Source organism: Strongylocentrotus purpuratus, unplaced genomic scaffold (genome assembly GCF_000002235.5).
Source record: "Strongylocentrotus purpuratus isolate Spur 01 unplaced genomic scaffold, Spur_5.0 spur5_scaffold_3, whole genome shotgun sequence".
NCBI classification, from domain to species: domain Eukaryota; kingdom Metazoa; phylum Echinodermata; class Echinoidea; order Camarodonta; family Strongylocentrotidae; genus Strongylocentrotus; species Strongylocentrotus purpuratus.
Genome location: NW_022145609.1, coordinates 10,888,833 through 10,903,819, shown reverse-complemented (window position 1 = coordinate 10,903,819; position 14,987 = coordinate 10,888,833). Strand labels below are relative to the sequence as shown.

The window sequence follows — 14,987 nt, the reverse complement described above, 5'->3', positions numbered from 1 at the left end:
CATCAAAACAATTGAATCTGTCTCGTGCATTGTTCTCGATGAATATAACGTAGTTTCTCTTCGAAAAGCAATAACTTCACAAAGATTCAATACCACTTACATCTAAACTAAATTGAACATAAGAGATGACAGCAGTATAATGCAATCTAAACTAGCTATACAGTGCGAACCAGAAAAAACGAAACCGAGAATTATCGATGTTTTATCATAACTTAATCACAATTATAATTAATAAATGACACATATTTGTAAAGCTTAGATCTTAGATCCTCCTTTTTCATTATATGCAACTCATATGATGCATATTTGAAGGAAGGAAACCAAAAAGTCATTTGGCGGGCGGTATCTGAATTTCGAAGAAAAATTCACATTTCTAGAAGGTTCAGCTTCTGCCCTTTAATATGATACCTCAATCAGGAAAAATGAGCTAGGAATGACAAATTTCTGTTTGTTTAAAATAGTGCTTGCATTTCCATAATTTAATTAAACGAATTCGTTTTCACTGGCTGCCGGCTGTAGCAACAAGCAGAATTGACAAAAGACTTAATTCCTTTCCATTGACAATCAGCCATGCATGAAGTCTTTCGTCTATGTCTGATCGTCAACGAAACGGAGTTAAGTCTTTGGTCAATTCCGTTTGTTGCTACGGCAGGCAGCCGGTGAAAACGAATTCGTTTAATCAAATTATGGAAATGCAAGCATCACTTTAAACAAACAGAACTTTGTTATTCCTTGCTCATTTTTTCTGATTGAGGTGTCATATGAAAGAGCAGAAAATGAACTTTCTAGAAATGGGAATTTTTCTTCGAAATTCAGATACTGCCCGCTAAATGAATTTTTGGTTTCATTCCTTCAAATAGCTTTTAATCACTCATGCGTGAAATATGCATCATATGAGTTGCATCAAATGAAAGAAGAGGATCTAATCTTTACAAATATAAGTCATTTATTATTTATAATTTTGATAAGTTATGATAAAACATCGATAATTCTCGGTTTAGTTTTTTCTGGGTCGCACTGTACAATGCTACAATGGTACTAATAAAATATGCTGTAAAATATGAAAATAAAAAAAGGACGGCTAATGAGGGCACAGCCATAATTTCTACTTATTTACAACAAAACTAAATTTTCATAGAAAACAGAATATAATGCACAATCAAGAGAAGCCTCTCTTGACTGAATTAATCAAATTTCGCTTGAAACTTTCTAGTATATTATACTTTCCAATCACCAGGGATGGGGATTTGGTGAGTAAACCACAGTCTATAGTAGGAAAGCAGTACCATAATCCTAAAGATTGACAACTAACAAATCTTATAGCCGACTGAGTGTAACTACAGATACATAGTATATTAGTACACTATTGTAGTTCATGGCATGCAACATTTATTAGTAAGATAAATGTTGTCTAACAAAGTAGTTGTGGAGAAACGCTTTATAATTCTTTTGTTAAGACAGTTTGAATACATAAAAGTATTCTCCGTTGCATGTGATCAGCTTTCCCGATGCTGTCACAACGCATGGGAGGACAACGTCTTTTCGGTTCTTTGACACTGGGTATTCCACTACCTTGGTCGCTTCAAGTTCACCATCACTTGATACCACATCCACTGCATACACCTTCCGGGTCTTGTCTCTATACACGACGTAAATGGAACCATCAGAAAGGTCCACATCGTAGAGACATCCATCCCAAAGGTCATTCTTGATGCAAATCCGGTTCGATCGGGTCGGATCCATGATGGTGAACTCACAAGGTCCCGTCTTCGCGACGAGATTACCTGACGGCAGAGAACGAAGCCATTGGATTTTTCCTACTCCGGTTTGCACTGACTGAGTGACGATGCCATCGTCTGGGTTAATGACGTGTATGTCAGATTGGCAAGCCACTGCGGCTAGTATCCTCCCACCTTTCTCAACGTTCACTGATGCGAAAGTCTGCTCACTCTCATGGTTCTTTGGCAACTCCACATCCCTGATGAACTCCCAATGCCGATTGTAAAGGCTTGCACCTTTGAAACAACTTCCGGTTGCATCCTTGCAGAAGTTTCCACAGAGGATCATCCCCTTCCCTACAGATGTACAAGAAACGACTTTCTTGTAATCTCCAGAACGTTCTAGGACCCTACTTGTGGCTTTATCCTTCAGGTTTGTCACGTACAGCGTGCGGCAAGACATATCTGACACTACCATTTTCTCTTCATCAATCGCACCGACGAAATAAGGCTTGACGAGGTTCTTTTCAATGGCAACACTGTCGATCAGTTCCCATGATTCTTCAGCTCCTAAAACCTTGCTCTCATGGACATTTTCATCTAATTTGAAGTGTACTTGCTGTCCTCTTTGCACGGTGCGTTCCAACACATTGACATTGATGTCGGTATCCAGCATTCTTGTCAACGATGTTTCGAACATGTCTGCTTGGCCAATCAAATCTCTGTCGTCCATAACAAGTTTGTCAAGACGGCGTTGAGCATTCTCTACATAATCCATTACTCTATCGACCTGTGACTTCAATTTATCAACCTTACTGAGTGTCCGTTCTTGAACTTTTATCAGGTCATCCGATAGTGTCTGTTTTGTTCGTACGATCTTCTCGCGCTTACAGTATGCCATTTGTCTTCTCTTCTCTAGTTGTGTGTTTCGTTCCTCTTCTATTTTCCTAATCCGCTCGTCGGCATCTTTTCGTAAGCTCTCAAGTTCTCTTTCCTCCAAAGAATCGATGTCCTTGGACTCTGTGCCAAAAGTCCTCTCGATCTTATCTTTCACACTCTTGAAGTGCTGCTCTAAACCACCGCCATACTCTTTTATCATGGAGGCTTTCTGCTGTAGCTCGTGGCGCTTCTCAGTCACCCTGGGTAGCAGCAACTCTAACCTCGACCGCTTTTCCCTAACGGCATCCTCAAGATCTTGCACCGTGCATGGTTTCTGGTGCAAAAGGAAAGCACAAGTCTGGCACAGAGGAACGCCATGGGTACGGCAGAAGTATTTGATTGGTTGCCTGTGCTTGTCGCAAGACCAATCTTGAGGCTCTTGGTCCCGAATTGTCTGAGCTTTGCTGGAGACGCAGTCCTCGCACAGGTCCTGCTGTTCTTTAATACTGAAGGTGGCAACAAAATCGCCACTCTTGCAGTCGATACCCTGACATGTGCCCGAAGATCCTGATTGAAATGCCGATGCCATGGTCAGATGGTGAGAACCGGTGATGCTCGGTTAATTTCGAGAATCAATCATGAAAGTTCTGCTGTCGATCCTGAAATAATATCTGAAAAGACAAAGAATGAAAAGAGGATAAATATAATTACAGTTGGTTATAATGCAGTTTATACACCTTGAACATGATCATATAGCAAAGTTTCATTTCTTAGTATACAACAGTACCAGTGCATGGGAGGGGGTAGAGAGATGGAGAGAGAGTGGGGAGGAACAGGAGGAGGAGGAACAGAAAGGGAGACGGGGAAAGGTAAAAGATAGAGGGGGCCGATAGTTGTATTGTCGGGGAACTTTATCTGTACTGAAAAACAATGCAGAAGAGCACAGTGAGTGCCCAGAAGTAGATTTGAACTATGGTTCGCTGGATTACCAGTATCTCGATATATGCGCTGAGAATGGTTAGTAAAAGACCGTCATCTTATTTCGCTGTCCATAGGTTGCGCTATGTCAAGCCGTATAGGCCTATTCTTTTTCCGGTCAAGTACGAATATAGTGAAATGATCTACAGGTGGCAACTTCTCTAAAAGCAAACGTATGTGGTGAGAGGGCCGTGAACCATTACAAAAATGTCAGAACATTATCAATACAAATTATACATGGGCAAAAACAATGAATACATGTGCTGAAAAGAACTAGGACATATAAACACGCATACGAAAAGATAACGACACAAAACAAGAAGAAGTGACAAAAAGAAGAAACCAACGAAACCCCTGTTTCACACAAGAACTTAATATTTATTTCCTAATTAAATCTTGATTTAAAACAGTTCAAAGACAGAGATTCGTTAATATTATGGTTATAAGCAAAACTCATCACACCATACGGCGTAACGTGCATTAAACAGATTTATTCAAATCAAAAATTAACATACAGCTAGATAGTAATAAAATTATATGTCACCAAAAATTCGTTTACTTTAATGAACTATAAGAGATGCTAAATATAGATTAATGTGGAAAAGCACCATATTAGTGCATACATGGACAATATTTAGTCAGATCATTGAATATGTGATAAGAGTCCCGTCATTTTAGGATGATTTTGTATATTCTAAGAAAGGGAGTCGTCATCGCCCCCGTTCAACGACCCTAACCACTCTAACGTCCCAACACCACGGGGGTAGGGGTACAATAATTATTTCATCATTTGAGGTCATAATTTGCTGTTTACAAAATAATGTACAAGCATAGTCAACGGGCACTATAATCATGTGGTAGAATTTAGTTCAGAGGCGGCAATCCCGGGGTGGGGGACACGCCCCCCCCCCCGGAAAATTTGAAAAAGTGCAAAAAAATGTTTGGCAAATACTGACTTAAGACTGCAACACACTTTTAGGCTCTGGAGGGCCCAAGAGTGCAGCATTTAGGAAAATAAAAATGCAAAAATCGTCTCGTTCGGTAGCTACGACTCTTTTACAAAATGTACAAGTAAAAATTGTAGAGAAGTGAATTGTGAAAAAGTATATTGCTTGTTTTTATACTAAATTTTCGCTAAGGTATTTTAATACAACAAAAATTATACTACATGTGAGGGGGTAGTCACTTCCGTCACCTTCACCCTTCTCGTTCGCTATGCTCCCTCGTACTGTCGTACTGTTGGGGGGGGGGTATTTCTAATTCGACACCAGTGATTTATAAATGTTGCTGAAATGGCATGGTCTGCTACCTGGTTGCTCATTTGACCGTAATAAAATGCCCAAACCCCTGAGTTTCCCGGAGCTCTGCCACCTGGACCCCACCAGAGCCCTTAGACAGGCACTTGGACGCTCATCTGACCGCAATTAGATGCCTAAAACCCCAAATGTCAATTTACGCTCCACTTGCTTTGCTCGCTTTGCTCTACTTGATCGTTAAATCTTTAGCTCCCCCCCCCCCCCACCCACTTTGAAAAACGTTCCGCGGGGACTGCATGTAACATGTAAGAGTGGGGGTGATGCAGATTTTTTTTTCTGCCCCCCTAAACGTTTATGCTCAAAACGCCACTGCTCCCTCGTCCCTCGCATTTCGTTCCCCGGTCATGAAAAGAAATCGCCGTTCCTGGGAAGAATCCATGCATGCTCTAATAATTATCATTTCCCAAACTTTCAGAATTACATGCATCGCCTGAAAGAGCACTTGTTTATTCTGTTTTCCTTTAAGCATGCAGAGGAGGCCCTCCTGGGGGTGGGGTGGAAGGCTAGGAGGTCACAGTGCCAACCCCACACTTTTTCAAGTACCCCAAAAGTGCCCCTTTTTACATAGGAAAAGAGACCCTTTAACTTTGTAAGAATTGCCCCCTTTAATAGGAAAAGTGCACTTTTTAATAAGAAAAGTGCACCTTTTAATTTGACAAGTGCCCGTAAAAATTTGCAGAAGTGCCCCTTCCCCTTGTCACCTATGATAAGTACCCCTTTTATGTTGACACGTGCGCCTTTTTCTTCGACAAGTTCCCTTTTTAATTTATAGTAAGTGCCCCCTCATCTCTGATAGTTGCCCTATCAAAATTTGAGAGGTGCCCCTTTTACTTTGACAGGTGCCATTTTTCCTTTGTAATTTTCTCTTCTTACAAGAGACTCTTTGCCTTCTCAAAATGACCCCTTTTTATCTCTGATAAATGCCCCTATCAAAATCAGATAAGTGCCCCTTTTCTATCGAAAAATGCCCTTTTCCCATTCTCATTAGTGAACTTCTCATCCCTGGCGAGCTCCGCTTTTTGTATGTATACGGAGTGCCCCATTTCACCTCTGATAATTACCCTTTGTACTTTGACACTTGCTCCTTTTATTTTCTATTAACTATTTCATCCCTTTCGATAATTGTCCCTCATCATTAAACGCGCCCCTAATTTCGAGCGACTATAAGAGCAATTTCCCCCAAAGCTCACTCGCTACACTCGCTCGCATTAAAAGATAATCAAAGGTCTTTTCGGTCTTCCTTTAAGAGAATGTGCTTGTATAGCCCCATCAGGATTGGGTTTTGTCCTCCCAACAAGATTTAAGTTTTCGCCATTTGTTGTTGGTGCCCCCCCCCCCCGCCACTTTGGAAGTCGCTCCACCGCCCCTGCAAGATAAAACTTCACCGGAATGAACTGCACCCTGTACTACAATTCAAAACGAGTATTATTTCTACTACTTAATATAAATGTAGCTTGTAGACTAATCGATTAATACAATTAGTCTTAAGTATTTGTGCCATTCATATCATTATAACAATCTCCGTTGTATTGCAAGAAATATTTACAGCCTCCAACGAACAGTGCAACAACTAAACTTTGACTCAGACATCCGTTAATAAAGCATGTTTTACGTGGTACTATTTCAGCACAAACCTTATATGCACACAACCGTATACTAATATATAGCCTAGGGCCTATATATTGAAAACCGATTACCTAAATCACTACGAAAACATCGCACCGTTCTGACATAATGTACGACTTACCAGTCAGCGTCTTCTGCAGTATAATTCATCGTTTTGAAAATGATATCAGAATCAAGAAATCTTCGTGCAATTAATCCAAACATGCACAAATCTTTACCACTCTGTCATAGGTCAGGGAGACGTGATGGTACGTTAATTCATGAACCTGTCCCCCATTTCACAAAACTTGTCATTGATGACAACTGACAGTTTTTGTTGTAAGCTAGTGCAATCCTCGCTTCTGATTGGTTATCAGCAGATTTGTCACTGACGTTTGTCATTTGTCATTGAAGAAAGGCGTTGTGAACGGGTCCCTGATTGAACACAGCTGCATTACAGAATCGCCGAACTAACTATTTGTGCGGATGTCCGGTCCTTTTTTATTTTGAGCCCACGTGACTCAGAGAGGTCCCTTGACGTTTAGCTTCGCGTCATAATAAACTGATGTTTGTCGTAATGTTATTATTGCTAGTTCATGGTATACGTAGCTGTCATATCTATCTCCTCGTCGAGCTAAACATTGTAAATGTAATCATTGTTTCGGGTCCAATGATCCCTGAGCAGGGGCGGCCGAGCGACCGCCAAAGTGGGGGGGGGGACCAAGAAAAAGGGGCACTTTCTGGAAAAAAGGTCACCTACAAAGGGAAATTTCAAAGCGAAAATATACAATTTTTTAGACATTGGTATATACCCCTACATTGTGATTACAATTATCAGGAATGATTTCAATATTGTTTTACTTTATACAGCACAAGATATTGCTTAAGCATCATGCTTTGCAGATGGGTTTGATTGTCTAAAATATTGTTTGCGGGCGAGCGAAGCGAGCGAGGAATTTTTTAAAGATGTGTTAGGTCGCAGTGCGAAAAATTACATCTTATAAAGAGAGAAAAACCCAATCCTAATGGGGTTATCAGCACATTCTCCTAACGGAAGACTGAAAAGACCTCTGATAAGTAACGTAAGTATATCATCTATAGATGCGTGCGAGCGTAGCGAGCGAGCTTTGGGGAAAATTGCTCTTAGTCGCTTGAAATTAGCTAGGGCGCGTTTAATTATGAAAGGAAATGGGACACATATCAGGAAAGAAAAGGAGTATTTGCCACAGTACAAAAGAGTAATTATTAGAGGTGAAAATGGGGCACTTCTTACACCCTCAAAGAGAGGCATTCACCAGGCATGAAAAAAGTCAGTCATGAGAATATGAAATTGGCATTTGTCGACGGAAAAGAGATCCCCGTCAGATTTTGATAGGGGCATTTATAAGATATTATTATATATTGTTAAAAGGGAAATTATCAGAGGTGAAAAGAGGTACTAATCGCACCTGAAAAGGGTCATTTACCAGAGAAGGGGCACTTATGAGAAGGGGAAGGGGCTCTTTTTTAATGGAAAAGGGGCACTTATTAGAAAGGGAAAAGGGCACATGTGAAAATATAAGGTGCGCTTATCCGAGTTAAAATGGGAGTACTTATAAAAAGGGGAAGGAGCACTTCTAAAAAAGGAAAAGGGGCACTTGTCAAATTAAAAGAGGCACTTACCTCTTAGATTTAAATAGGACAATTATCAGAGTTGAAGGGGGCACTTCTCGTACCTAACTAGGGGCACTTACTAGAGATTAAAAAGAGCACTCATGAGAATGGAAAATGGACACGTGTTGCAAAGGAAAGTGGGAACCTGTCAAAGGAAAAGGGACACGTGTCCAAATAAAAGGTGCACTTATCAGATTGGAAAAGGGGAAGGGGCACTTTCCCTATGTAAAAAGGGGCATTTTCGGGTGCTTGAACAAGTGGGGGCACTGTGTCCCCCCCCCCCCCCCTCCCTCCTGCCCCCGGGAGGGCCGCCTCTGTTCGTAAGTCAACAGACAAGTTATGTTGTCATATGACTGATTAACATTATGCTGGAGATTTCCTACACTAGGGCCTGGTTAGGGCCTGTCCGTGCGTGTCTCATATTTGATCAGGTTTATAAATGGTGTGGTTGACATGACTAAGAACAGCATTGGTTGGATTGCACATAATCTGTATTACTGTATTAAACAAAATTAAAAGAGTATTCGAGTTCTCGACACGTTTCACACAGTAATTTGCACCCGAAATTGCATTATGTGCATTATATTAAAGTTACAACGCTTTCTTTTATACAAATAATTTACAAAAAAGTTCCAAATATACTATTTCACAAGAGTTAATAAAACCATATGAATAATTTTAATGATACACTGACATGCAAATGCATGATAATATTTTGAGTTTCTTTTTGCCTACAAAACATTTTTCTTGTGCATTTTATGAGTTTATATTCATATTATTTTTATCAAACGGGAATAAATGAATAAATAAATAAATACAGTAAACTAATAGTTGTACAATGATGATAAAAAAGCGATATAAATCTCAACTGATCTTCCCTTCTTCGCCTTTTCTATTTCTTCTTCCTCTTTTTTTTCTTTCACTTTCTCTCCCTTCCTATTCCCTTCTCTCTCTCTCTCTCTCTCTCTCCCTCTTTTTTGGTTTGCTGGGCCGGATGGGGGAAAGGGGAGGCAAGGGCCTTTCGCCCCCCCCCCCCTCCGATCCACACCTTGTTTGCGGGAAAAATTGCAATTGGTTTCCCCTACCTTTCTTCTTCCTCTTGTTTCCCCCCCCCCTTTCTCTCCTCTTTCCCTTCCCTTCCCTTCCTTCTCTCTCTTTTAAATTTGTGGGGCAGGGGAGTAGGGGAGACAAGGGCCTTTCTCCCCCCCCCCCGATCCACACATTGTTAGCGGGATGAATCGCAACTGATTTCCCCTTCTTTTCGCCATCTTTTTTTCTTCTTCCTCTGTTATGTTCCATTTTAGCTTTCCCTTTCCCTTCCTTTTCTCTTTTTTTTTGGCGGGGAGGGGGGAGGAGGCATTGACCTTTTGCCCCCCCCCCCCCATCCACGACTTGTTGGCGGGCAAATCTCAATTGATTTCCCCCTTCTTTTCTTTTCTTCTTCCTCTTTTTTTCCTTCCCTTTATCTCCTCTTTTCCCTTTTGCTTTCCCTTTTCTACCTTCTTTCTTTTTGTATTCTCGGGGGGTGGGGGGGCCTTTCGGCCCTCACGATCTCCTTCTTTTCCCACTTGTTCTCTCCTCCTTCCCATTACTTACTTAAGATTTTAAAACAATCTCCTTTTCCTACTAATAATAAATCGCCAGAGTGGAAAAGAGAAAATAGAGAGAGAGAGAGAGAGAGATAGAAAGGGGGAGGGGGAGTATACGTTTAGCCTACGTAGGAAAGTTTGCATGCTAACCTTTCTAATTCCCAATAATGTATCAACGTCTGAACCCCATGACGTCATGGGACTGATGCTGTGTAACCTGATGAAGACGATGACAAGAGAGAGAGAGACAGTGAGAGAGAGAGAGAGAGAGAGAGAGAGACGCACGAGCGCTCACATAATCATAAGGCGGTGTCAGACACAGTTTTCCCAATCGATCTCGAATTAACTAGATAATAGCTATCTAAATAATTCACTTAAATACGTAGGTGACAGACAGGAGATAGACAGGCTATGAAATATCTAAACAACTGCTACATGTATCTAGATAGCTATTTTCTAGACAATTGACCTCTGTCTGACACCGCCTAAATACATACACTTCATTTGCAAATTTTAAAGCATGCATACCCGTCCAAATATTGCATAAAAAGTTGCCCACCACACCCTGCTCAAGAGACGGATAAGGACAAGAGAAAGAGAGAGAGAGAGAGAGAGAGAGGGGGAGGGGAGGGGGGTGTAGAATGTGTACGCTACGTACGTGTGAGGTTTGCGACTGGCGCTCAGAAGTAATAGTATAGATGACTGCTGTGAGAGGAATAGTTGTTTTATAGGCTCAAGGGGATGTTGCCTCCTGATATCATGATGCAACATCCCCGAGAGCCCATAAAACAACTATTCCTCGAATATTAAAGCAGTCATTATAACTTTTATATACCGAAAGGGTGATAGAATACATGTGCGACTTACCAATCATGGTAATCTGTTCGCGCACCACTCGAGTTTGTGTGCTAAAATCCTTCACATTGAGATTGCGCATTATCCTTATGCAGTCTACGTGCATTGCGCTATATCATGAAAAATTTGTTTTAAACATTATTTCCAAATCAAAATGCAAACCTTTATTGCTTGTAATCCTGAAGGTGATGCTAAAAAATGAGGTGTCATATGAAAGAGCAGGTTTATGTCCATATTTCCAAAGCGGCGTCATTTCGTCATTACATGTAGATCTATAGTAAGGATATATTGACTGCTTTGAGAGGCATAGTGGTTTCTATAGGGTCAAGGGAAACTCACAACCTGCTATGACCCCAAGGCGCTTGCGCCGCGGGGTCATAGCAGGTTGTGAGTTTCCCGAGACCCTATAGAAACAACTATGCCTCGAATATTAAAAGCAGTCAATATATATTTTATATACCGAAAAAAAGGAAAATGTTGACTCACCCATTTAGGTTTCCATCTCTTTGAAGTCATGAATATTAACACCAACAATAACTAAATAAATAAATGGGGATCGCAGCAAAATGACGTCACGTTTCACAGCCATGGAAAAAGTGCTATGAAAAATGGATATAGCCGGTAGAGCCGGGAAAATGACTATGAATTTCAATTAGCGGGCATGGTTAAGAACATGACTGCATTTTCAACCAATCAGAAGACAGGATTAGTAAAGAATCTTAAAATGAGGTATATAAACGGCGCTATAGAAATGCCTATTATTTGTATTATTATTATTAACTTAGTATCAGGGTAGGTATCCCCTTTAATAATGTGGGTTTACTAGTAACTACAATTAAACCAATGTGATTAAATATATCTTATAGTTAGTTCATTCAATAAACATCTGTAGTGCTATAACAATTATATAAGTAAAGAAATTGATACGTGAAATATAAGTATAAAATGTAAAATAAACCGTATTGAACTGAACTAAACTGAAGCATTCGAATAGCAGCCTATTCACCTTGACGGTCGCTTGTTTTATTTGTTTTTCTCACGCAAAGTCTCTCAACCGAGCGCAGTGGAAAAATGTGGGTTTTCCCCTTTTATTGTCTCGGCTCTTTTATTTTTGTTTCTATAATTCCTCGTCTGTGGTATGAATGCATAGCGTCATGCATAATTGGTCTCCTGGCTTGTAAGAGAAAATTGAGTTCTGGTAAAGGTACAAAATTAGTTTGCTGATTTTTCTTTTTCTTTTTTTGGCTGTGTGGGAAGCCAGTGTGTCAGAAAACGAATGTCCACTAAAAGAGATTGCTTTTCAATAGCTCCGAAGACTGAACCAAACTTTTAGTCTAACGACGTGTTTGTCCCGCATACACCTTTCTGTTGGTAGTGCTGCCCATTGTATAAAAAATTGACAATATGACATTTAGTTTACCCCCACCCCCCCCCCCCCCCGAAAAAAAACAGACCTGAGGAAAATGCCACCCGGAAAAAATCCTCCTAGGACAATTACACCCTGGACAATTATCTATATGGACATTTACCACGAAGAACAATTACCCCCTTAGGACAATAACCTCCTATGACGAAAACTTCCTGGATAAATACCCAAGGAACATAACAGCCTTAGAACAATGACCCCCTTGACAAATTACCCCAGGAAAGTTTTCCCCTTAGGACAATTACCCCCTTGGGCGATTACCCCCTTGACAAGAGTATTGCCCCGAGGAAAATTACCCTAGGGGTGATTCTCCTGGGGGGGAGGAGGTTATTGTCCTATTGCTAAAACTCCGGGGGTTAATTTCCCGCTTTTAATTTCCCGGGGGAGATTTTCCAGGGGCTTGTTATCGTGATACGCAGTTGTAGTGATGGAAGTAGTTATTTTTACATGTGATTAGAATAATGAGAGTAGGTAAAATCAAGAGACAGGTAGTATGTCATATAAGAAAACATATCATATATTATGTTTATACATTAGGCGCACCGGAAGCAGTTTGGGATGGTGGAGGGGCAAACATTCCAGGGGGCTCACCTTTCAGGGGCAGTGGCGTAATAAGCAAACACGTTTGGGGGGAGAAAAACAATTTGCATCACCACCATTCCTACATGTTACATGCAGGGCCCGCGAAACGTTTTTTAAAGTTGAGTAATAACGATCAGGTAGAGCGTAAATTTGCATGGGGTCCACGGGCTTTGCCTCAGCGGAGGTCATTGGGCGGAGCCCCCGGACGCTCAGGGGTTTTAGGCATTAAATTACGGTCAGATAAGCATATTTAGTTACATTTTGTGGCACCGGCAGGTCACTAATAAGCGTGGGGTCAAGGGGGCTGAGCCCCCTGAAGCTCAATGGTTTAAGGCAATTAATTACAGTCAGATGAGCATCAAAGGGGCCTGCCTTAGGACCTTTGGTGGGTTCCAGGGGACAGGGCCCCCGGAAGCTCAGGGGTTTTATGTATTTAATTATGGTCAGATGAGCATCCGCGGCCCTCCTTAGATCGTTTTTTGTCGGGGGAATACGTTTTGCCCCCCCCCCCCCACTTTTTCGTTAGGGGGGGGGCGTCCTAGGCCCCTATTACCGCGCTTTTCACCTGTTAAGGAATTATTTCTCATTTATCGATAGACGACATGAAGTTTGGCATTTTTTTCCAATACTAAATGAATGTTATGCTAACCGATAGCAATAGCTACTTTATTACTGGTAATCGTCAGTAATTGCATCTAATATCTTGCCTATTTTTTCTATTTTTATGAATATTCCTCACCACTGGTAGAAATGATTTCTACTTTAATCATTTATCATTTACCATTCAGTTTTCATATTTCCGATTTCTGGCCGTTACCCATTGATCATTCATTATTCATTCAATTCAAACATATTCGATTTCTGGCTGTATGCAGGCGCGTACGCAGGGGGGGGGGGTTGGGGTTAACCCCCCCCCCCCTTGAGTTTTTTTAATGTGTATGTTTTTTGGGAAACCCCCCCCCCCTTTTTTTTTTGTATGCCAATATGCCAATGGCTGACCTAAAAAAGGTGACCTTACCCCTTCCCAACGGAACAAAATGTCAAATTTTCAAATTTCTAGATCCCCCCCCCCCAAAAAAAAGTGTCCTCTTACCCTCTTTTTCATTTCCTTCTTGATGGCGGTTTTGCTGCTCTGTCGATCCCATGGTTGATCCTCCAAACGCGCGGTATAGTCCTCTGATCCCGGGAAGTCCACACACGCCTACAGCTTGATCGACCATGCATACGGGACTGAAATCAGCAATTCCCCCGTGATTAAAGGCTACCGCTGCTGTTGTTATTCAATGTTTTTTCTATTTCTCTATTATTGTATTTCATTAAATCAGACTTGAATGTATTTAATATTAATGGACATTTATTTATAATCTTGAATTTTTCATTCTATTTATTTCAGCCTCATGGCTGCTACTAAAAGAGTAAAAAATAAAAAAAAAACATCAAATAATGGTATATTGAAATTGCATTTATTTTCTTTTTCAAATAATTCCTCTTTTATGACACATCAACGAAAACATAGTGAGCTTATTTAATAATTTCCTCTGTTTGAACGCCGCAGTTCATGTGCGAAAAATGTTTTGATCTTGTGCATCATGCGTGCTATCAAAGGATATATCTATGCAACGCATTGCCACCTATACGCATACATTACTCTCCTCGTCGCCTGATTCGAGAACATTTCGGTTGTGTTTGCAGAACAGTTACTGTGCTTGCGGTCTAGGTTACTTATCTGCTATATAAAGTCATGATGGATAGCTCCGTGGAAGCTTAGTTTCTATCGTTTAAAAGCTGCAATTCTTTCACAGAGTAAAGGTAAGATATCACAACAGATGAGGGATGTTGGGAACTTATTGCCAGCCACCTTTTAACTCACCAATATGCTAATTTCATGCATATGCAAACCTTTGGTTCATCCCATAGGGAAACGTGCGCATTTTCCCCTCAAGGGGGCTGAGGCCTCTTGCCAGAACACCAACCATTCTGTTTCTAATTTCTTTTCTTTTTTTGCGAAGGGAGCAAGTAAAAATATAAGATTTTTTACTATGGTAATGATAAACTGCTATTTCGTCATCCAGATGCACTTAACAAGATACGAGAATATTATATTCTGGCATTGTTTCTACACGAATATATAGATTTTAAAGCAATTAACCCATTTTCAAAGTATGAGGATTGTAAGATTGTATTTCACTGAGCGGCGAAAGTTTGGTGATAGAGGAATAAGCGGCAAATCGCGGTTCGTCACAACTATTGACGCATTTTTGGCGGCCCTATATCCGCGAAGTATTTACAAGTCAGTGGGAGTCCAACCGGTTGCAGTCTGAGCATGAGCAGATAAAGGTCATTGCAGAACACATCTTGAAATACACGGAGAGTAAATACTGGATAC

At 40.8% G+C, this 14,987-nt stretch overlaps 1 protein-coding gene across 1 annotated transcript; it reads right to left on the bottom strand.

Annotated features, from left to right (window-relative positions):
* Window positions 1-1,015: 1,015 nt before the first annotated feature.
* Window positions 1,016-6,893, bottom strand: LOC105437574. The gene is made up of 2 exons (XM_030995699.1): window positions 6,639-6,893; window positions 1,016-3,268 (listed from the first exon to the last, which is right to left on the bottom strand). The coding sequence occupies exon 2, from the start codon at window positions 3,184-3,186 to the stop codon at window positions 1,453-1,455; it is 1,734 nt and encodes a 577-aa protein (XP_030851559.1). The 5' UTR covers window positions 3,187-3,268; window positions 6,639-6,893; the 3' UTR covers window positions 1,016-1,452.
* Window positions 6,894-14,987: the final 8,094 nt, after the last annotated feature.